General features: G+C 49.3%; 10 protein-coding genes across 10 annotated transcripts; 5 read left to right on the top strand and 5 right to left on the bottom strand.

The window, feature by feature from the left end:
• On the bottom strand, window positions 1–1708 carry AGABI2DRAFT_206176 (hypothetical protein; the record flags this gene model as incomplete). The annotated part of the gene is made up of 7 exons (XM_006461955.1): window positions 1–402; window positions 452–610; window positions 666–1073; window positions 1122–1214; window positions 1264–1313; window positions 1361–1467; window positions 1515–1708. 7 exons carry the CDS (start codon window positions 1706–1708, stop codon window positions 16–18), a joined length of 1398 nt encoding a protein of 465 aa, XP_006462018.1. The 3' UTR covers window positions 1–15.
• Window positions 1709–1717: 9 nt separating this feature from the next.
• AGABI2DRAFT_206174 (hypothetical protein) lies at window positions 1718–2922 on the bottom strand (the record flags this gene model as incomplete). The annotated part of the gene is made up of 4 exons (XM_006461954.1): window positions 1718–1896; window positions 1943–2182; window positions 2231–2385; window positions 2436–2922. The coding sequence occupies 4 exons, from the start codon at window positions 2920–2922 to the stop codon at window positions 1774–1776; spliced, it is 1005 nt and encodes a 334-aa protein (XP_006462017.1). The 3' UTR covers window positions 1718–1773.
• A 54-nt stretch (window positions 2923–2976) lies between these two features.
• AGABI2DRAFT_118867 (hypothetical protein) lies at window positions 2977–4507 on the top strand (the record flags this gene model as incomplete). The annotated part of the gene is made up of 7 exons (XM_006461953.1): window positions 2977–3130; window positions 3177–3320; window positions 3367–3395; window positions 3446–3627; window positions 3678–3810; window positions 3859–4011; window positions 4073–4507. The coding sequence occupies 7 exons, from the start codon at window positions 2977–2979 to the stop codon at window positions 4505–4507; spliced, it is 1230 nt and encodes a 409-aa protein (XP_006462016.1).
• A 62-nt stretch (window positions 4508–4569) lies between these two features.
• On the top strand, window positions 4570–9947 carry AGABI2DRAFT_206172 (hypothetical protein; the record flags this gene model as incomplete). Its single annotated transcript, XM_006461952.1, is given in 13 exon segments — window positions 4570–4749; window positions 4796–4941; window positions 4998–5578; window positions 5636–6221; window positions 6272–7190; window positions 7244–7340; window positions 7391–7931; window positions 7987–8454; window positions 8511–9025; window positions 9081–9167; window positions 9221–9543; window positions 9596–9697; window positions 9711–9947. The coding sequence occupies 13 exon segments, from the start codon at window positions 4570–4572 to the stop codon at window positions 9900–9902; spliced, it is 4737 nt and encodes a 1578-aa protein (XP_006462015.1). The 3' UTR covers window positions 9903–9947.
• Window positions 9948–10048: 101 nt separating this feature from the next.
• On the top strand, window positions 10049–12058 carry AGABI2DRAFT_71601 (hypothetical protein; the record flags this gene model as incomplete). Its single annotated transcript, XM_006461951.1, has 12 exons — window positions 10049–10102; window positions 10158–10258; window positions 10311–10384; window positions 10446–10472; window positions 10524–10617; window positions 10664–10680; window positions 10736–10822; window positions 10877–10941; window positions 10990–11151; window positions 11209–11303; window positions 11325–11424; window positions 11486–12058. 12 exons carry the CDS (start codon window positions 10049–10051, stop codon window positions 12056–12058), a joined length of 1449 nt encoding a protein of 482 aa, XP_006462014.1.
• A 519-nt stretch (window positions 12059–12577) lies between these two features.
• Window positions 12578–16615, bottom strand: AGABI2DRAFT_186096 (hypothetical protein; the record flags this gene model as incomplete). The annotated part of the gene is made up of 11 exons (XM_006461950.1): window positions 12578–13859; window positions 13916–13972; window positions 14021–14094; window positions 14147–14498; window positions 14553–14894; window positions 14951–15236; window positions 15288–15912; window positions 15964–16097; window positions 16150–16371; window positions 16425–16463; window positions 16520–16615. 11 exons carry the CDS (start codon window positions 16613–16615, stop codon window positions 12751–12753), a joined length of 3336 nt encoding a protein of 1111 aa, XP_006462013.1. The 3' UTR covers window positions 12578–12750.
• Window positions 16616–16735: 120 nt separating this feature from the next.
• Window positions 16736–18023, top strand: AGABI2DRAFT_193350 (hypothetical protein; the record flags this gene model as incomplete). The annotated part of the gene is made up of 4 exons (XM_006461949.1): window positions 16736–17267; window positions 17318–17550; window positions 17601–17718; window positions 17774–18023. Coding segments are annotated over 4 exons (1078 nt in total), but the record flags the coding sequence as incomplete, so codon positions are not given.
• Window positions 18024–18038: 15 nt separating this feature from the next.
• AGABI2DRAFT_118862 (hypothetical protein) lies at window positions 18039–20287 on the top strand (the record flags this gene model as incomplete). Its single annotated transcript, XM_006461948.1, has 3 exons — window positions 18039–19164; window positions 19219–19610; window positions 19691–20287. 3 exons carry the CDS (start codon window positions 18039–18041, stop codon window positions 20285–20287), a joined length of 2115 nt encoding a protein of 704 aa, XP_006462011.1.
• A 255-nt stretch (window positions 20288–20542) lies between these two features.
• AGABI2DRAFT_118861 (hypothetical protein) lies at window positions 20543–24001 on the bottom strand (the record flags this gene model as incomplete). The annotated part of the gene is made up of 10 exons (XM_006461947.1): window positions 20543–20885; window positions 20936–21051; window positions 21111–21447; window positions 21495–21566; window positions 21615–21760; window positions 21811–22025; window positions 22079–22388; window positions 22442–23577; window positions 23632–23781; window positions 23842–24001. 10 exons carry the CDS (start codon window positions 23999–24001, stop codon window positions 20543–20545), a joined length of 2985 nt encoding a protein of 994 aa, XP_006462010.1.
• Window positions 23994–24674, bottom strand: AGABI2DRAFT_193349 (hypothetical protein). Its single transcript, XM_006461946.1, has 5 exons — window positions 24581–24674; window positions 24396–24532; window positions 24279–24341; window positions 24193–24230; window positions 23994–24139 (listed from the first exon to the last, which is right to left on the bottom strand). Exons 1-5 carry the CDS (start codon window positions 24660–24662, stop codon window positions 24118–24120), a joined length of 342 nt encoding a protein of 113 aa, XP_006462009.1. The 5' UTR covers window positions 24663–24674; the 3' UTR covers window positions 23994–24117.
• Window positions 24675–24892: the final 218 nt, after the last annotated feature.

Here is a 24892-nt window from a genome sequence, read left to right as displayed (position 1 = left end):
ATAACAAAGTAGTAATTAATAATACAAGTCTCGCGTAAAGTCTGTTTTCACGACCCAAACATCGACTCCTCCCCCCACACGGTCTGACTCGCATGAGGACCCCCTCCCATAAGTGTCTAATTGACCGGCTCCAGCAAACGGGCCTGTGTTCATGAACATATCCTCTTCCATACCTCCTCCCCTACCCAGACCACCACCGGAACCCCCATCATATTTGACCGCTTTTGCCAAATACTCTCTACTTCTCCCATAGTCCAAATCTAATCTGTTCAATCTCGAAGACTGCATTTGCGCAACACGCAAGAGTTGATCAATCTGGGATTGTGTGAATGTGGGCGGTGGATCGGAGAATGTGACCGTTCCGGAAGCTGATATTTGAGCTGATACTTCGTTGGATTCGATCTACGTTGTTTTTAATAACAATGAGGCGGAATACGTCGTGAGTACGAACCATGTTGAGTAGCATCTCACGAACTTGGTCGACGGAATCAATCTTGACTTCACGTGCGATATCGGCCAAGTTCAACGTGATATATGTCCCAATAAGTTTTTTAAGTGCCCAACGAGGTGCACGATCAATTGCTTGATGGATCAAACCCATATTTTTGTCCTATATTGTGTCATCAGATCTTACCAAGTCTTCAAAAAGAAAAAGAAAGACAAACCGCCGCAAATACTCCCTTTTCCTTTTTCCCAATTTCCCTCAACAGCTCTATATCATGTGGATACGCATTCACAAAACTCGAATACGGCGAGTCTTTGAACATCCTCGTTAATCCCGGTAAAACATATTTCGGCAACGGACACATTTTGCCTTTAGATATGAGTTGAACCAGTCTCATTTTCTTCAGAGCTTCAAATTGGATAGCAGACGGTGCGAGACCAGGAGAAGTAACACAAATTTCAAAAAATTCTTCCGCATTTGACCACTGTTTCAAAGCGGCGAGGGCAATACCACCAACATAGTGATATATCAGATTATCGGTGTAGTGCATGTCGGTTGTGTCGATGTTGGTTATGGGGTGATTGAGGAATGGAAGAGCGTCTGAAAACCTACGGTGGCAGACACATATCTAAAGGCATTTTGTGAGACTTTGTTCGAGTCGGCGTAGGCGACGTACGAGGAGGAACTGAGGATGCATGGAGGTGAGATAGGATGGATCGGGGACATAGCGTTGAATAAGAGCGCGGAGAGGCAAGATGGACGCGACTGGCTATATAAAAGGTGAAAAACTAGCTTTCGGATGGGTGAATCCTACAAACGTTGTTGTAATGTAGCGCCAGGCGTGTTAAATTCTTGCCCAGTATGACGACTGCAAGATTCAATACCGGATCCGTGTGTGAATATTCTTTGACTGACCTCGTTCGGGGGCATAACGCGCCTGTTCTCTATCAAAATTGTGGCAAAATGAATCAACGACCTGCCAAGGTGGCGGTACGGCCCCGTGAACAGTCACACGGGCGGATCTGCAGGAAATTAGGCAGGAGTCGAGCCCATGTCGAAGAACGCGCACAGAATGTAGACAACGCCGAGCGTGTTGGTTCTTACATCGAGGACGCTGAGTGGATCCTGGCCAGAAGGAAGGGTGCTTGCAAGGATGACTTCGCGGGTGTCTGCTGGGATGGATCTAAAGTAGTCGTTGAGCGTGCGGGGATTTGGCGTTGAAGTGATGCGGGCGATGAGAGTTTCGAGGTCGAGATGGTCCATGGTGGAGAGGATTCACAAAGTTAATATACAACACTGATTGATCTGACTATTAATTAGGTAATTATCTATCGACTCCCACGAAGGCTTTCCCGCACAGTGCTTCGTTCTCCGAGAAGAGCCATGAGTTGCCACCGCTGATCGTGAATTTCGCGGTCTTTGAGCACGACAGCATCCTCGGGATCATCCTCCTGATTATGGGTTAGATTTCACCCATAGAGAAATAGATATGCTCACGTCTGGAGGGCCAAGGGTGGCGAGGCGCATGGCAGACGCGCTCTTGTTGGGGAGGTCGGAGGGCGAGATCGTGAAAAGCGTCTGGAACGAGGCGGCGGTGAGGACGGGAGCGCGTTGGGGGTGGTGGTGAGTGTGTAGGCTGTGTGATGCAGACAAGGTTGAGGAAGGGACAATGGAGGTGATGGCATGGGAAGTCGAGGTGAGAGTGAGGGCATGGGTGATGAGCTGTTTCAGTTTAGCCTGCAAATAATATTGAATACAGCGATGGGCAGCAGAGAAGGCACAGACCTGGCAGGCCATGTTCACCAGCTCAGGCACGGATCTATGGGGAGTACCGAGGTTGTTTTGGGCGCATATGAGATTGACGCGGTCTACAATGTGTTGAAAGGTGGGTGCTCTGGAGGCGGAGTGGAGATTGACGACGAGACGGCTGCCCGGGGGATCTGGAGAGGAGGGTGGTCAGTTGTACGATGGGTGAGGTAAATGTCCATACCTCCCCGTTCGGGTAAGAGGACGACGCCGCGTTCTCTGGCGATTTCATCCGAGTCTGGCTTGGGCTGAGGGTCCTGAAAAGGGACGACGTTGCGAAGTCTGTCCCTCTCCTTGCGTCCGACCGTAAGCGCCCAGCGCTTCACACGCGACGATTTAAAGGAACGGGCATCGTCTGGGGTGGTGGGGCCCTGGTAGGGGAGGAGGACACGGCGGCGCTTTGTGGGAGGCTGCTTGGGTGCGGGGGGAGGCGGGGGGGTCGGGGGACGTCTGAGGACGGCGGTGGCATCGAAGAGGGAGATGATGAGGGCGTTGTGGAGCTGGACGAGGGCGGGGACGTCGAGAAGAGCGCAGACGACGTCCTCGAACTCTGCGCGGGAGAGTTGACCCTTGACAAAAGCCTGGAGAGCGGCAAAGTAGTTGGGCGCCTTGGCCGCGCCGAGAGCCTGGGTGAGCTGCTGCTTGATCGTCGACGTCGACGACAGAGACATGCACGTGATGCTCTCTCTCTCCACACGTGATCTCATTGCTTTCTCCTCTTCCCAATGGCCCGTCCGTCCACTTCCAAGCCCCGCGGCGTCTGCAGGTACTACGCTTCTCAGCACGGCTGCTTTGCGGGTGCTGCATGCAAGTTTCTTCACTCAGACTCCTCCCTCACCCCCTACGACCAGTCCAAACGCTGCAAGTTCTACGCACAAGGTCGGTCTTGCTCTCTTTCCTAATCATCTACTCACATTTCTAACAGGTTTCTGCCGCCGCGGCGACCAGTGCTGGTTCAAGCACACCGTCGATGTCCCCTCAGCTGTTGCTCCTCCTGAAGACGATCGAGATTCACAGAACGACCCATGCTCCATCTGCTTCGAGATGCCCGTCACCTATGGTCTGCTATGTACGCATCTTCCCCCATGCTTGCCCAGTTTCTCATCTCCTCCCAGCTGGCTGTAGCCACATCTTCTGCATCACGGTGAGACTGGGCATCACAAAACAAGACCATCTTATCTAAATGTCTCTCAGTGCATCCGCCAATGGCGAGACCAGAAAGGCGCCGCCGAGCAAATCACCCTCAAACGCTGTCCAATGTGCAGAGAACCAAGCAAATTCATTACCCCCTCTTCCCGCTTCTACAAACATGGCCATCCCGAGAAGGAACGCATCACACAGGCCTACAAAGAAAGCATGAGCCGAGTTTCCTGTCGGTCAGTCTCACACTCTCCCCCATCTTCGCCCTCATTAACCACCTATTCAGCTACTTCCAACGCTCTCTACAAAGAGACGAGAACCATCCTATCTGTCCCTTTGGAAAGGACTGCTTCTACCAACATCTCAAGAGAGACGGCACTCCCTTTATTTTCGACCATGGTGCAGATGTGTGCATGCGTGTACGTATCCTGTTCTACTCTCGAGTCCACTCATTAACACCCGAGCAGCGCTATCACAACTCCTTTCCGCAGCCGTCAACTCGATTGGATTACGATGTTGCCCATTTTTTTCCATCTGAATGGGTCCCTCTGACCGTCAACGTCCTCCGAGAGGCCATGGAAACCCTAGAATCCGCTGTCTCCGCATCCAGCGAAACAGTAGTCCGCACCCTGAATGTAGTCCGGTTACTCGTCAATCGTGATCTAAATAACAACAATACAGAGCAGGCAAGTGTCAAATGTACTCGGTCTTTCGTCTCTTCTAATCCCTCCCAAGGTGGAGAATCCTTCGAATGAGATGCAAGACGACCACACGACGATCTCTGACAACTCCGAAGAGGTCGACCCTGAAAGCGACTCTGATGACGAAATAAGTCAACTTGGGAGATACATCAGGAGTACGAGATACGACGAAGCGGACAATGAAGACGAGCGCGTGGAGGAGGAAACTCCCGACAATGACGATGATGATCTAGCAGCAATTGAAGAGGTGGACAGTGGAAGAGTCACCAATCCACCGTTTCTAACGGATGGACGGGGACGAGTTGTTTGGAGCGGCAATAGTAACAACGGCGACGTCGTCGATGACGATGCCCGGCCAGGCGAGGGCCGGGATATGACAGAATGCTCCGGAAGGAGTAAGAACAATAATGTATAATAGAACTATAATGTGATATGTTCCAGAAACCCGCGTAAATTTGGTACTCTTCTCTTCCTTCCATGGCCGAGAACAGACCAGTAGTTTCCATTGCCCCGGACGCCGGTCCCGGGCTTCTCTCCCCAAAAACCCCCGCAGATAGAGCTCTTGAATTCTTCTCGTCCTCAACCCAGTCAGACGCCCCTATTGTAGTCTATGAATTGAGTCTCGATCCGGATGGCGGCCCAAACAAAGATTGCCAGGTAACATTGAAAATCTGATCCTTCATTTCGCTGATCTCTTTTTTAGTATATCCGCCTACCTCCACCCTATGTTCCCTATATTCTTAGAGTGTCCTCCGCTGCGGGAACACCTGCTTCCAACAATGGTATATTCAAAACCAACTTTCCTTTAGACGGAGGAGTATTTGGCAGAAACCGCTATACCCAACGGAAGTGCGTCAATTCTTGGAACCGGCGTCTATCTTTTGTACTTAATCTTCATCTTTTAGACTCCCTACCGATTATTCCAAGCCCATTCAAGTAGATTTACCGATATCTCACGCTGGTGCATTTATCTATTGGGTAGAGTATGATGGCGATGATGGACAGCGCATCAAGGGTCGACACGGATATTTCAATGTCGATCCAGTCCTTCAAATCAAGAGTCGCACTCCCGTTCTTGATGGCAATCTCAAAGTTTTGCCTCCAGGTCAAGGTGCAAACATTACCAATGAATACGTCAATCTCCCTCTCGATGGGTTGTCGATCTTGACTGTGGTATCGAAATGGATGGGAACGATGGACCATTGGCGAGACCATTTTGCTGAAGCCAAAGAACGCGGATATACAATGTTACATTATACTCCCTTGCAAGAACGTGGAGAAAGCAATAGCCCTTACTCAATTCGGGACCAGATGAAATATGATCCTACATTGTTCGTCAAATCACCGGACAATGGGAGTGGGAAGGAGAGAGTAGTTGAAGTTCTCAAACTCGCTCGGGAAGAGTATGGATTACTCAGTTTGACAGATGTTGTCCTCAACCATACGGCAAATAACAGCCCTTGGTTGGTAGATCATCCCGAAGCTGGTGGGTATTATTTGTATACATGCTCAAGAGTCCTGTTTTCAAATGCTTTGCATTTAGGTTTTAGTCCGAAAAACACGCCTCATCTCTCGCCTGCACTCGAACTAGACACCGCCCTGATTGACTTTTCCGACAAAGTTGCTTCTAGGGGACTCCCATCAGCCATAAACTCTGAAGCGGACCTGCATTGCCTTGTCTCCGCTCTCGAGGAAGATCTCAAAGCACTCAATCTCTGGCAATACTACGTATTAGACCCATCGCGCGAAAAGAAATCCATCATAACCTCGTTGACGTCAGGAAAATTCAAACCCTGGACAGGACAAGATGTTCGAGGGAAAACTGATGTCGAATTGGCAGAGATCCTGCGTTCCCAACAGCTCATCACCGGACTGGGGCAACTGGGGTCTAGATTCGGAGTTCACGTCGACAGTGCTGTCAGTGCAGGCCTTATGAAAGCCGCTCTACCAGAAATTCAAGACAATGACGTCCTTGCTGAGGCATGGATCAAAGCGGTCGATGTCATCAACGTGCCTTTGTATAGTGAGTGGGAAGAAGACATGCGAGCGGCCCTAGACAACGTACGGAATCGAGTTAAATATACGAGGTTGGATCCCAATGGACCCAAATTAAAGGAAATTTCGAAAAAGTGAGTGTTGTTCTTATTGTTGCTCTCACTGAACGAGACACGCGTCGTAGAAATCCCCTCGTCGAACCCTATTTCACGCGTGTCCTCCCCAAATCGGATACTGATCCATTCACTTATTCATTGGCCAATAACGGATGGATATGGAACGCAGACCCCCTTCAGAATTTTGCCCTTCTTCCCTCCAAAGCTTATTTACGCCGTGAAGTCATCGTATGGGGTGATTGCGTCAAGTTGCGATACGGAAAATCTCCAGAATCGAATCCCTGGTTATGGAGTTACATGCGAGACTACGTCACATCCCTTGCAGAAACTTTCGATGGATTCAGAATCGACAATTGTCATTCCACACCACTCGAAGTTGGGACATACATGCTTGACGCGGCAAGGGAAATGCGACCCGACCTTTACGTTTGCGCCGAATTATTCACTGGCAATGAAGAGACAGACTTGTTGTTTGTTAGAGAACTCGGTATCAACAGTTTGGTTCGAGAGTCTTACAACGGTTGGGATCCAAAAGAGTTGTCCCGGTTATTGTATCGACATGGAGTTGGGAAACCCATTGGTTCCATGGATGGTGTATGTATGACAAGTATGGAGGAGATTGCGAGTCCTACTGGGAAAGGGTTGACTCGGCCAGCACTTGTCACTCCTCTCAATGGTTCTGTGCCTCATGCACTACTCTACGACCTCACACACGACAACGAGTCACCGCTGCATAAACGGTCTGCGGAGGATGCTCTCTCGACAGGTGCGCTGGCGACATTCAGTTATAGTGCGATTGGAAGTGTGAAGGGCTTCGATGATTTGTATCCCAAGCTTTTGAACTTGGTGCAAGAAGATAGGAAATATCGTATTACAGGAACGGGGAAAGGCAGTGGTATTGCGAAAGTCAAGCGTATTTTGAACGAGTTACATTTGGAAATGGTGTTAGGCCGTTACGAGGAGGGTCATGTTCATCAAGAGAACGACGTAAGTGCGCGCCTTTGAGAAAGAAGAGTCATTCGTTGATCTCCTCTCCGCAGTACATTGTCTTACACCGCGTGCAACCTTCTACTCAGAAGGGATATTTACTAGTCGCCCATACTGCCTTTTCCAAGGGTTCCAAGGATCGAGGTTACAGTAAGTGGCTTATAACCTCTACATGAGCACGTCTCAAAATCTCTTGACAGTAACACCAATTAAACTTCGCCGGACTCATGCCAAATTCATCATGGGAGCTAGCCTGAATATCGAGTCGTATTCCGATAGCAAAGACAAAGAGTTCCTTGATGGTCTCCCGGCAGTTTTGGAAGAACTACCAGAAGTCATTGCATCCCAAGGCATAGACAACGAAAGTCCCTATTCCGAAATTGTAGTTCCAGATACATTTCCACCAGGAAGCGTCATGCTTTTCCAAACGCAACTACAGGATTACGACCCTTCTTTAGACGTCTTTTGTACCTCGGGAGCAGAGAAAGCCTTCCGTGGTCTTGACCTTGTCGACCTCAACATCGTGCTCTATAGGGCGGAGGGAGAAGAACGAGACGCAACGGACGGAGTATTTGGAGTCTACGATATACCTGACCTAGGAAAGAATGTTTATTGTGGTCTTGAAGGGTGGATGCACGCTTTGAGGCATATTATGCGTTACAATGACCTTGGGCATCCTCTATGCGGACATTTGAGGGAGGGCACATGGGCCTTGGATTACGTCCACCAACGATTGAGCCAGTAAGTTCCTTGCCTACGCATTGATTATTTGTTTGGTGATTGTTCTGTTATCCAGTCAAGTCGCGTCTTTCCCTCGCCTTGCGGAACCAGCGAAATGGTTCAAGGAGCGTTTTGATCGTATAATCACATCCGTTCCCAATTTCATGCGTCCGAAATACTTCGCACTCGTCATATCCGAGAGTTACAAGGCCGCGCGCAAGGCAGCTATCGAGCAGTGTTCCGACTTTGTTACTTTAGGACACGGGTTCACTCAAGACTTGGCCCTTTGTGCTATTCAGATGCATGGCCAGGTCAAATCTGCTTCCTTACATCCCGGCCATCCCACCCCCTCACTTGCTGCTGGGTTGCCCCACTTTACTGCCGGGTGGGCTCGATGTTGGGGAAGAGATGTTTTCATCTCCCTCCGGGGCTTGTTTTTAACGACAGGCAACTTTGATAGCGCTAAGAAACATATTCTTGCGTTTGCGTCTACTCTCAAACACGGATTGATACCCAATCTACTGGATTCCGTCAGGAGTCCAAGGTGAATTGTTTCGCGACCACGCACTCTTACCTTTTCGCTGAAAGTCGTTTATTCAGGTACAACTCAAGAGATTCGCCATGGTGGATGTTACAAAACATACAAGATTATGTATCCTTTGTACCAGGCGGACTCGCCATATTATCCGAACCAGTCAAACGTCGTTTCCCCAAGGATGATACGTGGGTACACTGGGATGACGATCGAGCGTACGCAGATTCGAGCACAGTTGCAGAGATCATCCAAGAAATACTTCAACGTCATGCCGATGGAATTTCCTTCCGGGAATATAACGCTGGTCCTAATTTAGATATGCAGATGGCTGATGAGGGTTTCAATATTGACATCAAAGTTGATTGGGAAAATGGTCTTATCTTCGGAGGAAATCAATGGAACTGTGGGACTTGGATGGATAAAATGGGGGAATCTACCAAGGCTGGCACCAAAGGCGTTCCTGGGACCCCGAGAGATGGGGCACCCGTGGAAATAACTGGGTTACTTGCCAGTACTCTACGGTGGTTGGACGCAATTTCAACAAAGGGTCTATTCCCGTTCAAAGGCGTCCAAGCAACGAGTATGTCATTTAATCTTTTCTTTTCGTCTCTACTCACAAGTCTTTTGGTCTCAAGTCAAGGGTAAACAAACATTCGTCACGTACGGAGAGTGGGCGTCTTTGATCAGGAAACATTTTGAAAGGTGTTATTATGTGCCCTTAGGTAAGCCACGAGTGCGTTGGTGTTGTCGATCGCTCATGGGTCCTTCGTTGTAGACCTCAGCGAGGATCCCGCCTATGACATCAAATCTTCCATCGTAAACCGGCGTGGTATCTATAAGGATGTCTACGGGTCTGGTTCTGGTAGAGAATGGTCCGACTACCAATTACGGTGTAATTTCCCGATGGCCATGGCCGTGGCTCCAGAGCTTTTCGATGGAGGGCATGCGTTAGGGGCATTGAAGGTTGCGGACGAAGTTCTGCGTGGTCCATTGGGAATGAAGACGCTCGATCCTGCTGACATGCAGTACCGACCAGTGTATGACAATTCAAATGACTCGGCGGATCCATCGATTGCCAAGGGGCTCAATTACCACAATGTAAGTGCCACTCCCCATTGGCTGGTCTTCTCTCTCATTCATGGTATTTCAGGGTCCAGAGTGGGGTTGGCCCTTAGGATATTTCTTACGTGCTTATCTTCATTTTGATAAGAAGGCAAGTCCACCGTCTAGCCGCATTCATTGCCAATTAATAGTCATTGTTTTAGAACCGCAACAAGACTCTGCACTACCTTCATCAAATATTGCTGAAGCCCAGAAGCCATCTTGAGAACGATAAGTGGCGTGGATTACCAGAGCTGACCAATGCTGGTGGCGAGTATTGCGCAGATTCGTGCAATACGCAGGCATGGAGCGCGAGCACACTGTTAGACTTCCTGGACGATGTGCATCGTGTGTAAGAAATAAATAACTTGTATAGAATTAGAAGCTCAAGAATAGCTGCAATAAATCATAAATCAGAATTGCTGATCTTCCCACGAACAGTCAAAGGGTCATAGCCTTAAGCCAAGCCTTCTTCCTCTTGTCAATGCCAACCACTTAGTCCATGCGCAACGAATCCCCGTCCGCCTATTTGCTTTGGGCTGTTCTGTCGTGCATTGTGCGTTTATCCATGCTCGCCATCCCAAAAGTCACTTACCTACTTCACGCCCCAGTTTCTTGTTTTTTTGATACTTCACCTATGGGCCTATGATAGATTCAACTGCCTGAGATGGAATGCTGGCAGACAGCCAGGTACTTTCAAGCGGGTTATGACGTGCGCTTCAGCCTTTCCCTCTCCATATCCTAGATAATGATCCATCTACCAGCTATTGTTACCTTGGAACCGTGCCCCTACTAGTCGTGTTTAGCACTGCGACGGCGGCTATTAAATTTTCCGAAGGTACACCTTTGGTATTTGCCTCGTTGTCTTGCTATTCTGTTTTATAACTTCTCCCTCACAGGCTTTGTTGCTCTACCATCTGGTTCAAGTGAGTCTCGCGAAACATGTCTCTGCAACGAATATCAATGCCCGCCCTTAGTCGTCCCAAAGCCTCTTGCGTTGTGGAGGTCACAGAATCTCAGGCTCTTGTTACCCCTATATTTCGTGCTGAGTGTAGCCTGGTCCCTTGAATTGTAAGTCATCCAAGCATTATTTGTTCTTTTTTCACCTTTGAGTTAGGGTGACCCACTTGGAAGGTCATTCATTCTACATTGAAGATAATCAAGCTCGTGCTGACGGTATCCACTGCAGAATTGACTTTCTGGTTATTTCTCCTACATCAAGGCCCCAAAAAACGCGAATGGTTCCACAGCTGGGAATTTAAAACTTGGTGCCTTGGTTAGCTATTATTCTTGCTCTCATACCGCGTTCTCTCCCCTGATTCCACTATAGGCAGTATAATCGCTGTTTTAGGGATGCCCTTGACTACACTCGCAACTCGAAATATGTTGGACATGGTACGTTCATAGTGAACATTCATCCTGTCACGCTGAAGTTTATTGCAGTGTCAAACATACATATTTCTCGTCGGTTCCTCGGCTGGTACAACTACAACTCTTTGTTTTCTCTATGTCTTGTTTCGTTTCCCTACTTTCGTCAAGCGGGTCAAAGCTGGAGGCGCGGAACCAGATGTCGTCGTACGGTTATCGACCTTTTACCAGCTGAATGTGCGTATTACAGTCCGATCCAATTTCTCGACAGATAACTGAACAAAATTGATTTAGCAAATCCGTGTCATGTTCCGTTTCTTATTCACAGTGCCTTTACTGATTGTGGCGATTGATGCCCTCCAACCCCCCTTTTCCGTTGTTATTCATCCGTAAGTTTCACTGGTTGTTAGACTTCTCCCTCCTGGTAATTATTTTGCCAGATTCGCGTTGGACTTTCTTCTGATGGTCGGTGGGATCGGATGCTTTGTATCTTCTGCCATCACATTGCTCGTAAGTCCTCTTCTTTTTAAAGAGATTTGCAGTTATCAACCCAGCGGAATCATCCATCAAGGTCTTTTTCCCTCGCTCTTTTACACACGAAGCTGGCTACACGGCTCGAATGCATGTACCGCTGAATTCTCGAAAAGTACCCAGTACAACTTCGTTCAATCACCACGAAAGGAGCTCGTCGCCGCATGTTCCAAAGCAGCCTTTGGGCCTAGCTTATTCGGTTCCCCTGACAGATTCTCATCAATCATTTCAACATTTTGACCACCCCCCATATGAAGCATCAATGTACTCGAGTAGGGGGTCCGTTTCCCAATTTACAGAATCGCGACGATCATTCGATGATGATTGTAACCCGTTGGACAATGTGATCGAGGCAGAAAATGAAGCGAGAACTTCTCGATCGGTGCCTGTAACCACTTTAACCGCATTCGCTGACCATCTACCTGGATCGTCACAAACGGAATTGCAATGGGAAGGGCGGGGCGCCTCAGCGCGCGCACCGCATCAGGGGGCAAAAAATTACATGTTCTCCCATAGACAGACCGCTTCCTTACCTGCTCGGCCTCGTCCATTCTCACAAGAACTCCAATCATTAAATCAATTACATCCATATGTAAGCTATCGTCCTCTCTAGAACATCCCATTGATATCTGACCTGACTATTAAAGGTTCTCAATTTCACATCTCCTATTGATCTTTCTGATTCGCCCAATTCGAGGCCTGGGGCAGGATACTCAGGACCATGATTTTTTTTTGTACAACATCTATCTCTTCAATATTCACCCACTGTAACAATAGGTCAGTTCTACATTATTTTCAACTAAGCCTTTCAACTGATGATCAGCATATTCGACGTGTAAAGTTAACATATCTATCCATCTATCACTTTCTCCTTAATCTAAAGTATGCTACATGACTTGATGATATCGACGCCTGTACATCGGACCTATGGAAACACGTCTCTAGGTTAACGAACTTTATGTACTCAACTGTCTTGTAGCTGTCAGTGCCTCCATTCAGTGTTTAATTCATTTAAGACTATGCTTATCCCGCATAGCGACAATGAGATGCGTGTGGCGGGTGACAGACAAGCTTCATGATTTTTACTTGAGAAAGGAATATTCGACAGGTCTTTAATTGGATATGACAGGATGAGATATATTGCAAAAGTCCAGCTTGAGGAGAACATGCGTGGTAAGATCCTAGGGCATAACGCAGCAAGAACATGGTAAGGTAGTTGAGTCCGCGGCCTGGGGAAGCATATGGTATCCAAAACCAAAAAAATTTACCACCCAAAAAAAAACGAAAAAAAAACTCAGTAAACTTCTACTTCCTATCCACAACATCATCTTCTGCATCACTTGCCATCGTCCTCCTTGAAAATGTGGCCGAGCTTCTTCCAACCACACTCGACGGCCTTCTCACAGGACTTCCAGAATACCTGTTAAGTTTAGGGGAACTTGAGGTTTGATTGGACGGAGATCCCGACATGCTAGTCCTATTGATGGAGGAGACCAAACTCTGCACGCTACCTCCTCTCCCACCTCTTGCTAATCTAGGCCCTCGAATCCCAGATGCGCTCGCACTTTGTCCTGATCCGGCTCGTGTGATAGATGTCTTTCCACTCCCGATGGTGACATCATCAGTAGGACTCGGACTCGGAAGTGGACTGCCCCGACCGCCTGAAGAAGTCATACTCATGCGTTTCTGAGGAACGGGATGGGAAGAGGGAGGAGGTGGAGGTGGAACTGCCGCCCTCGACTGTGGGATTTGCGGAGGAGGGGGTACTTCCGGCTGTTCTTGTTCATCGTCGTCTTCGCTTTCTTCTTCTGATGTTTCCTCGGATTCTTCTTCATCGTCCTCTGATGTCTCCGACTCCTTCTCAGGGGGAGGATCAACAAATTTGGGTCGTGTGGGAGTATCATCGACTTCAGGAGCAGGTTCTTTAAACGTTGGACGAGGCGGGAGGTCATCACTCTCAGGTGGTGGTTCCTTAAATTGAGGGCGAGGAGGTAAATCGGAGACTGGACTTTGATGAAGGAAAGGGGGCGGAGGCGGGGTCTTTGGTTTTTCAAGGACAGGTGGAGAGGGGGGAGCACCAACATTCTCGTGTGCTTGTAGCTGTTGTAGTACTTGTGGTGGAGGCGGGGGCGGAGCAACTGACTGTAAAGAGTCATGTAATTTTTGCGGAGAAGGTAAAGGAGGCAGAGGAGGCGATTTGACGATTTTGTTGAGCGAAGGATTCTGGGCTGCTTGTTGAGCGGCAAGGAGTTGTTTAGTATCCGCACCGATGGAGATGCGGCTCCTACTCAGGCGCATATCAATTGGCGCAGTCCGCTTACGGATCGGAACTTTGCGCTCGGATTCTCGCTTCTTTCTTGTGATAGTGGGTGGCAAGAGGACAGTATAGTTCTTGAGGAGATCAATGAAAAGGACTAAACAAACAATGAAAATTTGATTTGATTTTGGGAGACCGCGCGTGATAACTTACGAGTAGGATGCCTATCCTGTATTGAGATCTCAGTTTCAAATCTAGGTCTCAAGACAGCTAACAGAATATTAGGTCAACATTGAATGAGAGGAGCATTGTGCTTACCCCTTCCAACTGAAAGAGCCAGCTTGGTGATGAAGACTTCGTCAGACTCTTCAACTTTGGTGTTGTCTATCAATCTATGGGAAGTTGAGCACTCGTTTAAGCACAGTGTATAGAATATGTACGCACGCCCTTAAGTGTTTGACGATGGCATCCAAAACGTATAAATGCACCCTCGGTAACCGTTGCAAAGCGGCAGCGACGGCTTGTAACCGCTGCTCTTCAGGTACTTGACCTTCTGTATTGGCGGATGCACCAACGGAAGGATACAGTTTTCTGAATTCGTCCCAGCCTTCATAAAGCGCCAAAGGAGGATCGAGTTCAAGTGCCCAGAGTTTAACAGTGCTCGCTAGAACGGGAGGATCGTATTTAGCCAGAAGCTCGTCCGGGATGGGCTGATCCGGTGGAATAGTGTTCAAGGCTTCGCGAAGATGATGAACCGCTGTCAGTGGCACTTCGTATATCCATGTCCTGCGTTTTTCTAGACGGAAATCAAATCAGATTTGACGGCATCAATTGAGCTATTTTAACTTACCGCCATCATCATCCAATTTAACATATGTATCATTGAGGGCATTCAATAAGGACGTGATGACAGGTGGTATAGTTGCTTTCTTTTCTTCGCCCGAGGTCAAAGTGAACCAACCACCTTCGGCCCATTTACGCAAGTCAATGCCAAAGACAACGTCAGACTCTGCATGAGCAACGGACTCGTAAACCCGGGGAGCAGGGCGGAAAGGACCGGTGCGGTAACGTTCGATGAGAGCATTCAGGTCAGACTCAGGCTGGTAGGCAGCTATGAGAGTAGCTTGACGTTCGAAAGAAGGGTCAATGGCTTTGGGAAGGTTGGCGAGGGTGCCTTGGTATTGTAGAAGAACTAGTATTATGAACCTATGAGCTAAGGTAAACAACGAGGAAGAGTTAAACACACACCTGTTTTTACAGCCCGAAGTCGCTCAGATTCCCAGCGCTGCAAGAGCTTCAACGTTTCTTCAATCCTCTCTTCTAGCCCAAGACGCTGCCTGTCAAGCTTGCGGACTGCGACACGATAGTTATGGTCGGCCTCTTCAGCCTCTTGGCGAGCACGGACATAAGCCGGTTCACCATTAGCGTTGGTAGTCAGCGCCTTGCTGACCAAGTTGACAAAAGCACCCGTGCGTTTGACGATACCACCAGCTTCGGAGCTTGTGTCATCGACCTTTCCATCAAGATTGAAAGCCTAATAACGATAACGTCAAAAATAAAATCTCTTTTGAAGAGAGTGGCTTACTCTTGGCCTAAATTGGTAGATTGCGTCCTCGGAAAGTTCGAACTGGTTACCAATTTCTCCCAAGCGACGAACTAGATTTTCACGCTCGGTCAGCTCTTTAGCGGCTTCCTCTGCACGATCTAAGCTTCCGTCGAAGCCATCAACGCGGTCTTTGAGCCAGGTAACCAACTCTTCTCCATTAAACGTATCCTGGTATTCACCCAGGAGTGGGAATCTTACGGGCCTAAGAGGTAGCTCGGCCGCGGCACGAGTAAGGAGTTGGGAGAGGGCAGTGGGTGAAAAAGAAAGACCAGCTAGAAGAATGGGAGATGGAGGGGAATCTTGGTTGGTGGGAGGAGGAAGGGGGGAGATGGGTGGTGGTGAGGCGAGTTTGCGGATGTTGTAAGCATCGTCGACTTGCTTGCCTTTACCCTTGTCTACTTTGGGTAAGGGATCTGGAGTGGAAGAGGAATCAGAGCCTTCGACGACGGTATCGATACTTTTCCTTTGAAGTTCCTTGAAGCGGGCGGCAATACGTTCGGTGACACTGGCTGAGCGCTGGAGGGGTCCGCGGCTGTCGGTCGGTCTGAGACGAGGAGAGCTCGTGTATTTATCGGAGACGGCGCTAGAAGGAGCAAACTTGACACTGGTTTGGTGGGATTAGTGATGAGAGCAAAGAAAGGGGTAGATGACGAACTCATCCTCGGCCTCGTCGGCACGGCGAGTTTTTGTGAGATATCGCTGTCTATGTTTTTCAACGTCACGTTGGGCATCGTCGTAAGCTTTGAGCCAGGAGTCGAGGACGGTGGCTTTGTTTTGGCGAATGCGATTCTGATATGTATGTGAGAAGGAGAGTGTGAGTCAAAGGGCAAGAGATGAAGACCTTGTAGGATTCAGCCCAATGCTCGAAAGGATCTGCGACGAGGGTGGCTAGTTCGTCTGCGATTGTGTGATGTGCTTGACCCTGGGTGGCAGATTCGGCCTGGAGACCGCGGAAGGCAAGAAGGAGGGAGGCACCATCGTCTGCACCAAAGCCTGCGCCTGTGCCGGGTGACGAGTTGTGGATGAGGGTGTTGGCTAGATGGGCCTCTGCAGCACTCCGGGTCTTTAGAAGAGAATATGAGGATAATTCAGGGACAGAGTACATGAGTGGCTTACGCGAATAAATTCGATGAGCTGATGGTTTTCCGCGATGCCCTGAACACGGCGGGGGTTAAGACGACGGCCAAAAAACAAAGAAACAGCGCACAGACCTGCTCTATCTTGTTGTAAAGAACCTCGAGGCCACGCCTGTAGTCCTGCGACCAGAACGAGTTTGTAAACGAGAGCGGCAGGGAGAGAACCGCCATGGCATGCAGGAAGGAGAGCGATGTGGCCACGTGCTCGCCTTCTGCAACCGGAGAGTGCCGCGATCACGTGATGAATTTTTGAGTAGACCGCCGAAAGCGCTGAGCTCGCGCTGCCGAGAACATGCAGCACCGACGCCTCGTCGCCGCCCACCGCAGCCTGCTCGTCTACCGCCGTCTCGTCTCCACCGGTGCCCACCTGCCGTCTGTCGCGGCCTCCGTCGTCCCCAAGTTCCCCCCGCCATTATCATACTATGAAAAAACGGACGTGCCGAAGCAGATATTAGACCCGCAGGAGTGGGCCGCTGTCCAGCCCCCGCCTCAGTCTGCGCTGGTAGCGTTTGCGCACAGACTTGGGCTGGCGTCGGTGCTGACGTCGCCTGAAGTGGTGCAGCAGGCGTGCACACACCCGTCGTTTCTCCTCCTTCACCGGCAGTACTACCCCAAGGCGCCCAGTTTACCGAACAACGGGCAGCTGGAATCTCTCGGCAACTCGCTCATGGGCATGTTTGCCGCCGAGTACCTTTTTGCCGCATACCCATATCTGCCCACCAGAGTGTTGAAGGCGGCCGTCACTGCATACGTCGGCCCGAGCACCTGTGCCGCCGTCGCGCAGGAAATGGGGGCCTCTCCCCTCCTTCGTTGGCATCGAATAGTGAGTCCGCCACATATCTTTTCTGCACCCTTTCTTACTTCTCTTTGCAGCCAGAAATGGGATCACAACCCGCCGTCATGCATCCAGATGCCCTTGCTTCCGTTCCACGTTCCATTGCTGCCCTCATCTACAAGAACCGCTCTCTCTCCTTCGCTCGCAAGTTTGTTCATGCCTACTTTCTCAGCCGACGGATGGATCTCCAGAACTTGATTAAATTTATCGATCCCAAAAAAACTCTTCTCGAAATGGTCCTCAAGTTTGGACGCGAAAAACCTGTCTCTCGGTATGTGTCCCTCCTCTTCTCTCCTGTTTACTCTCTCATTATCCCCCCAGGCTGCTGAAAGAGACAGGTCGCTTCTCCAACTCTCCCGTGTATGTCGTCGGCATATTCTCCGGTTCTGACCAACTCGGTGAAGGCCAGGGAAGTTCCTTAAAGATGGCTGAATTCCGCGTGCGTTCTCTAGTCTTTCTCTGTCACATTACCTCCCTAATTTCCCACTTACCAGGCTGCTGAAGATGCACTCCACCGTGTCTACCTCACCCGCACACCCGACGATCTTATCCAACTCCCAACTACCACTTTCCCCTCGAATCGTGGCGATGTGTTCAGTCCAGGTCCCGAACACAAATATGAAAGTCCACAACTTCATATGGCAGAAATTATTTATGCCAGCTCTGGCAAGCCCTTGCATTCATCGTAGCTTTGGAATAGACGCATGTAGCATACTGCCAATTATAATCTTTAATATTCCTCACTTATGTAACCAGGCCATGTTCATCTCCATCCCCCCTCAACGGTATGCCCTCCCTGCTCTCTTTCACGCCTTCCTCGTCCCGTCCTACCTCTTGGCTGCTTATTTTCTTCTTCGTAATGCACCTTCTAGCCCTAATCTCCAGTCCATCCCAGTCTCTTCTCCGCCCTTGTCGCTCACTGTCTATCTTGCGCTTTCGCCTCTCTCAACACCTGATTTTCCTGCTCTTCTCCGTCCATTGACCACCGAACCTACTATCTACATCCAGCAACTCGTAATCGTTTGTCCAGAAAGTTTCTTTCCTGAGCTCGATTCCCACCTTTCACAATTCATAAACCAAAGTCACCCCAGGCTTCAAACTAGCCTCGTACTAAAACCCGTCAAGTTGGCCGACGACGCCCGATCGGAGATTCTCATAAGTGCTGCACAAGCCGCGACAGACTGGGTTCTTATCTTGGACGACAAACTTGTTGATGATATCAGTTCACCCGCTCTCCTGGCTCTATGGGATGACATTGTGTTTGCTTCGCCTTCTCTGGATATCTATGACTTTCTACCTCCCCCTCCATATCTTAACAGCACTTTGCCTCGAACTCCTTTTCAGTTTTGGGAAGACATCTATACGCGTGAGCCTCCTCTACTTTTGCAAACTTCGGTGCTTCGAACCGAGCGACTTCCCCATTCTCACCTTGATAATCCGAGTCTGTCCGGGCCAGAAGTCGTGAACGAATCTATCATCTTTCTTTTTCCGAGCTTTCAATCTTTACAATCTGCGTCGAAAATGGTCTGCCAGTTCCTATCCAAGGGCTACTCTCCCCAGGTGTTCATCTATGATAGAAAACGTCTTTTGGCCTCTACCTCGTGGCGAAGTCTGGACCATGATTTCTGCAGTCATGGAAGGCTAATCGTTCACGAAAATATCAATGTTGAAGGTTTTGTAACGGATCGCCGGCCTGCTCTCCTAAGCTGGTTAGACCATCTTGCTACTAACGCCAAAATCCTATTTTCAGTCATGGAAGATAAATCCGCCCTTGAAGGCCTCCTGTCTATGCATACACTGCTAAATTCCACCCGCATATATATTCCTGAAAATCAATATTTCTACACCGACTGGATAGGTTCACTCTCTATAGAAGAACTCCAACGTATGTCCGTGCAGGTTTGTCCCCTTTTTTCCATCGGCTAACACGGAAAGAAAGATTGGCATACTCCTCGGTTCACATTTACCATTACGACATTCAATCGTCCTGAATCTTTTCGGCGTCTCCTTGACTCCCTCTCCTCGGGCCTCTATTTCGGTGATTCTAACCTCGACATCCGGATAACAATCGAAAAAGAAGCCAATTTCGAAACCCAACATCTCACTCAAACGTTTGAATGGATTCATGGCTCTATGCAAATTCATCAACGAATTGTTCATGGAGGGTTATTACCTGCGATTGTCGAATCGTGGTACCCAGCCGACAACAACTCTTATGGACTTTTACTAGAAGATGACATTGAGCTGTCGCCATTATTTTACGCTTGGGTCAAAATGACTATCCTGAAATACAGGTTTGCCTCCTCTCAATCTGCATATATCTGTCCTAAAGTACGAGCACCCTGAACAGGTACAGCCTTGAAACCAGCCATTACACTAAACTTTTTGGCGTCAGCCTTTATCAACAAAAGACCCTCGAACTTCCACCCAAGGGCCGCCAACCTTTCAATGCACGCACTCTCTTCTCGTCCCAGCCCTCTCTTAATATTCCCACCAACACTCCCTACCTTTCTCCAATTCCATGCAGCTGGGGAGCCATCTATTTCCCAGAACACTGGCGTGAATTTTACACCTATCTTTCGTCTCGCCTCGACAAACCGAAAGGTGCTGATCACGAGGGCCCAGTCGTTCCAAATGTACGATCAAATCGATGGACACACTCTTGGAAGCGATTCTTTATCGAACTGGTCTATCTACGAGGCTACGTCATGCTCTATCCCAACTTTGCCGATTTCGTTTCCTTGTCCACTAATCACTTGGAAGTCGGATCACATGTGCACGCACGCTCCGCGATGTCTCCAGAGAAACGGGACTCTTTCTTTCTTCCTCTAATGCAGTTGCCTACGGTTGAGGAAAGGGGGGTATCCACGGGACTGCTTGATTTACCCGAACTAGAGTTACCCAATTGGACAGATTTACCTACTCTCAACCTGACTGGTAGTCTCACGACCTTGGACACATTGGCATATACTGGTCAAAAGCGGGCCGAGGAAATGGGGTTGCTGTGAATTTCTTTCTTCATTATATTCACATCGAAATAAAATGTTACATAGATTTGTTTCACAAACTATGACAGCATATAATACAATCACCGTAAAAGCTTGACCCAAAAGACTGCAGGAGACCGGGGATATTGTCCAACCTTGTCAATAGAAAGACACAAAACGACGGCCCGTAACAGTAATAGTAGTATCGAACACAAAAAAAAACAGACAGACAGGTAGACAGAAATAAATCACCGTGAAGGATATGGGATTATAATATCAGAGAGCAATTTGCGAGCTATCTAAATTGAGAGCATTCAAGAACAAGTTGACATTACCCAACTTTGTGTCTCGTTCTTCCTCTGTCGTAAACCAACCCCGACTGACAGCCAGGAGATTTTCTAATATTTTTTCGCGAAGTGAAGCGACAAGAACTTGGTGTTGTTCTAGACTTCCATGAAGTGCAAATGCGGCAAGGAATTGCCAGACATGTTGATCCGCGTTATCATAGGGTACTGTTGGATGTTGCTGTCCCTGATTTGGGAACATGATTCGAGAAGAAGGAAAGAGGACGAGCATATTGGGAGCGAGGAGATCAAAGAGATGGTTGAACATATTACTCCTGCATTACATGGTCAGAATAGTACAGGGGAAGCCAGTCACCGCACGTACCACTGTTGTGCTTCTTCAGGTGTCGGAATATCAGCGACATCCTGGGTTCCACTTGCAATACTTTGTTTGATCACTTCGACACGACTCAGGAACAAGGTCAATAAAGCCAGCCCCGGCTGCGCAGCAAAACAACTTGATCAATCGCCATCGATAACCACGATGCAACGTCGCTCACCTTTGTTCGCGCAACAGTTGCAATATCACTGCGATCCAACAATAGTCCCAACAAACCAGTGATCAAACGCAAGTTTGATTTAGCTACGATCGGGAGGATGCTTTGCATGACGCTCGCAAGGAATGCGTTAGTCTGACGCTCAACATCGGCGAGTTCGGGCGTTTCTTCGAGTGAATCTAGAAAATGAGCATCCCTGACGACATCGAGTTGTCCGAAACAAGCAACAAGCAGAGTCAGCAAAGTCAACATCCTCTGCGAGCTGAGGTGCCGAGTGAGACGAGGCAAAATCTTTTTTCCTTTGCTCGGACCAAGAATAGAAATGAAAGGATGCGGGTCACTGGATGACGAATTAGTCTTGAGCAATAGAATTGGGATACAACAAACCTAGTGTCGAGCGGGACGAGTACGCGAAGTTCATGCCATACATTGTCCATCAGTTCATCATAATCGTTTTTCCTGATCAAAACATGAGTCAACGCTATAGCAATGACAAGAAGTACGAACCATTCGTCGTGTCTTTCCTGTTCTTCTTCCGGCAGAGGTTGATCTCTCTTGACTTGCTCCACACCGAGGATGAGATCATACAAGTTCTCCACAATCGTCAAGATCTCGCGGTTGCTCAGTGGCTCCCTCCGCACCAGATTGTCGGTCTACAACGAGTTGAACAAAAGGCATTTGAAAAAAAAAAGGTGATACCTACATCTGCGGCATCGCCCAAGGCAGCACGACCCAGTCTAGCGGCTTCTGCAGCACCACCTTCCTTGGAAATGGATACTGAGCCTTTTGAAACGTGCGCGTGGGCTTGAGACATGACGGGAGAATTTCCAGAAGTTTCAACTTGCAACAACTGACGCGGAGCAGCCTTGTAGCTACGGCCTGAAGTTCTTCCGAGTGCGCCTTGAAGGCTGTGGACAGCTGCGGGATATGGGCTCGGGACAAGTTTATCAACATTAACTTTATCGACTCACAATGTAATCCTTTTTCCTCCTCCCTTTTTCTTGCATTGCTCACGATCCTCTCCACCTGCTGTTCCATACGCTGCATAGCACTAGGTCGGCGATAACCTTTTTGAGGGGCCAGTCCAAGTCCGACTCCTCCGCCCGAGCCAAACTTGAGTACTCGTTCGTCGGATTGAAGTCCCATCCTTGAACGCAAGATGGCACCATAGACTTGAGCATAGAAATCATCCGCGTACGGATCCTGGGTAACGAGCTGTGAAACTTGAATACGAGTGATAAAGTCTTTGTCCGATTGTGTCATGAGATCATTATAACGAGACTAGGACGGTGCATCAATAAAAAGTGAGAGAAAAGTTGATAAATAGTTATTACCATATGTGCAATTTTTGCTGCCTTTTTACGTCTTTTTTCTTCCATTTTCTCAGCTTCAAGTATTTTTCGCATAGCTTCCTCCCGTAAGGCTTCCTGCTGCTCTAATTGTTTAGGAGTGGCGGTCTGCATCTCACGCAAAAACTCTGCATGCGCCATTTCGGAGAGAAGACGCTGTTGGAGCTGAATGTTTTGAGGACCAATCTCCTGGTTGTTGCCGTTGAACTGATTGAAGCCTGGTGATTGAGAACGTTGCCTTCGTTGTTGCTGTTGCTGTTGAAGCAGTTGAGCCGCTTGAAGCTCGTAATCAGCTGGTCCAGCTACGCGTCTTCTCCCTTCTTGTTGTTGCAAAGAAAGGTTGTTTGCCAGTTGGCGCTGAAGTTCCTCTACTTGTAACTGTTCTTGTTGTTGCAATTGAAGGAGTTGACGCTGGTGCTCCAAGAACCTTGGTGACTGGGAGACAGGATGCATTCTGGGAGGAGGAGTCCGTTGTTGTTGCAGTTGTTGTTGCTGCATGAGACGCTGAAGTTGGAGGCGCTGCTGCTCTTGCTGCTGCAACTGGTACAATTGTTGCTGGCGTTCCAGTTCGAGTTGACGCTCGCGTTCTTCTACAAGCATTCGACGCTGCTCTTGTTCAAGTAGCAGACGACGCTGTTCCTGTTGCTGCTGTTCGAGCAGTATCCTACGTTGCTCCTGTTCGAGGAGTCGCTGATCGTGTTCTGTCACGCGAAGATCGTCATAGAACTGACGAGGATCCTGTTGGCGGGCTTGACGAGCGAGCTCCAAGAGGTAACGTTCCTCCTGCTGTTGCTGTTGCTGTTGCTGCTGGCGCAGGCGCATCTCTTGAATAAGTTGCTGCTGTTGATGCAGTTGCTGCCTGGATGACGTTCCTTGAAGCCGGGTTTGCTGAGCGGCGAGACGCATCTCTTCTTCAACTTCTTGCAGGGTTGGGATTTTTGCAGGTTCGGCACCGAGTCCCGTCGACTGTGGGCGAGCGACAGCGGAGGAGGATAGCGGGGCCCTGGACGAAGAGAGGGCGGACAGTGGGGAGCGTCCCGCGCCATTTGATTTTGGAAGGACAGAAAACGGAGACTTGTTGTCCCAGATAGCCTCTAACGATTGTGGGGTAGCGCGAGCGGCTAGATAAGTTGCAAAGTGAGAGACTACACTAGAAAGAGCGATCAGGTTCGTACAGCGTTCGTGTGGGGGGTCAACCCCGCGTTGGTGGTCTCCCGCAGGTGGAGCCAGCTCCTGGAAAGGCGACTGACGGGGTCTTGCGGAGGATTCTGTGAGCCTGCGGTGGTCATCGGGTAGGGCAGGTTGGGAGAAATCAAAGTCTTTGCCTGATCACAAATGGGATGAGGGCGGTGGTGGTGGGTGAAGAGGGCTGGGGAGGCGCATACCGACTTGTTCGACGCTGCCAAAGGTCTCGTCGTTGAGCTCATCTCCCCGCTCCTGGAGGGCATCACCCAGGCCATCGTAGGACTCGTCGCCCCAGGTGTAGACGGCGACGTCTTCTGCGGCCTTGTCTAGGTCAGAATTGGGGAGATCGAAGAAGGACATGAGAGCATGACCGGGACGAAGATTGACTCAAAACCGAGCCCATTTTCTGGCTCGGCGCCAAACAAGACAAAACTCGACAGACATGCACATTTCTATTTAGCTAATCTATCTGTTCGCTAGCCCCATGCTGCCGTGGTGCTGAGTACTATGATGAGCCCTGGCTGCCGGAAATGAACGTAAATTCACTGCACCTATAGTTGACTATCAGGTGGCCGTCTGTGGCAAACATCTACACACCACAATGAGCGATAACAGAGAAACGAAAGACCATATATACCTTGTAGAGATTTGACACTGTATCGTCGGGGGTGGGAGAAAAGGCGAGATTGATATAAGTAAACTGGGTTGGGAAGCGTTACAAGTGGGTCGTGTGTGTGTGTGAGGACGTTCTTACGAGAGGTTCGCCGGCGTGCCAGCCGAGCTCCTTTCTGAGGAACTGAATCACAGCCTGGAAGCGGTTGACGGAATTGATCTTGTAGAAATTCTGCTTCATGATGGGGGCATTGCCGACGGCCTTGAAGCGGACGACGACTGGGGGTGTGGTGAGGGTATAATCTCAAGAGACAGACAACGACCCACTCTTTGAGGGATCTTTCTTGCGATAAGACTCGAGGGCCTTGATCGCCTTGAGCCCGGGCGAGTCCTCCTCTGGCTGGGTCATGGCAGGTGGCGAGGAAGGCACGTGGCTACGACGCGCTCTCTCCACGTGATCCATCCAGGTTGTCCTCTCTTAAAGCACAGCGATGGCCACTCCCTCCCGCGTCCCCATCGCTCCCCCAATGTCCTCCTCACCCTCCTCCGACGCACCCCTCCACCCCACAGACGACCAGGTCAGTAGTATCCTTGTCCCGTTTTCTCGCTTCTGACCCTCGCAGGCCGTCGTATTATATG

The sequence above is a fragment of the Agaricus bisporus genome, assembly GCF_000300575.1.
Source record: "Agaricus bisporus var. bisporus H97 unplaced genomic scaffold AGABI2scaffold_6, whole genome shotgun sequence".
In the NCBI taxonomy this organism is placed as follows: domain Eukaryota; kingdom Fungi; phylum Basidiomycota; class Agaricomycetes; order Agaricales; family Agaricaceae; genus Agaricus; species Agaricus bisporus.
This window is presented reverse-complemented; position numbering and strand designations above follow the sequence as displayed.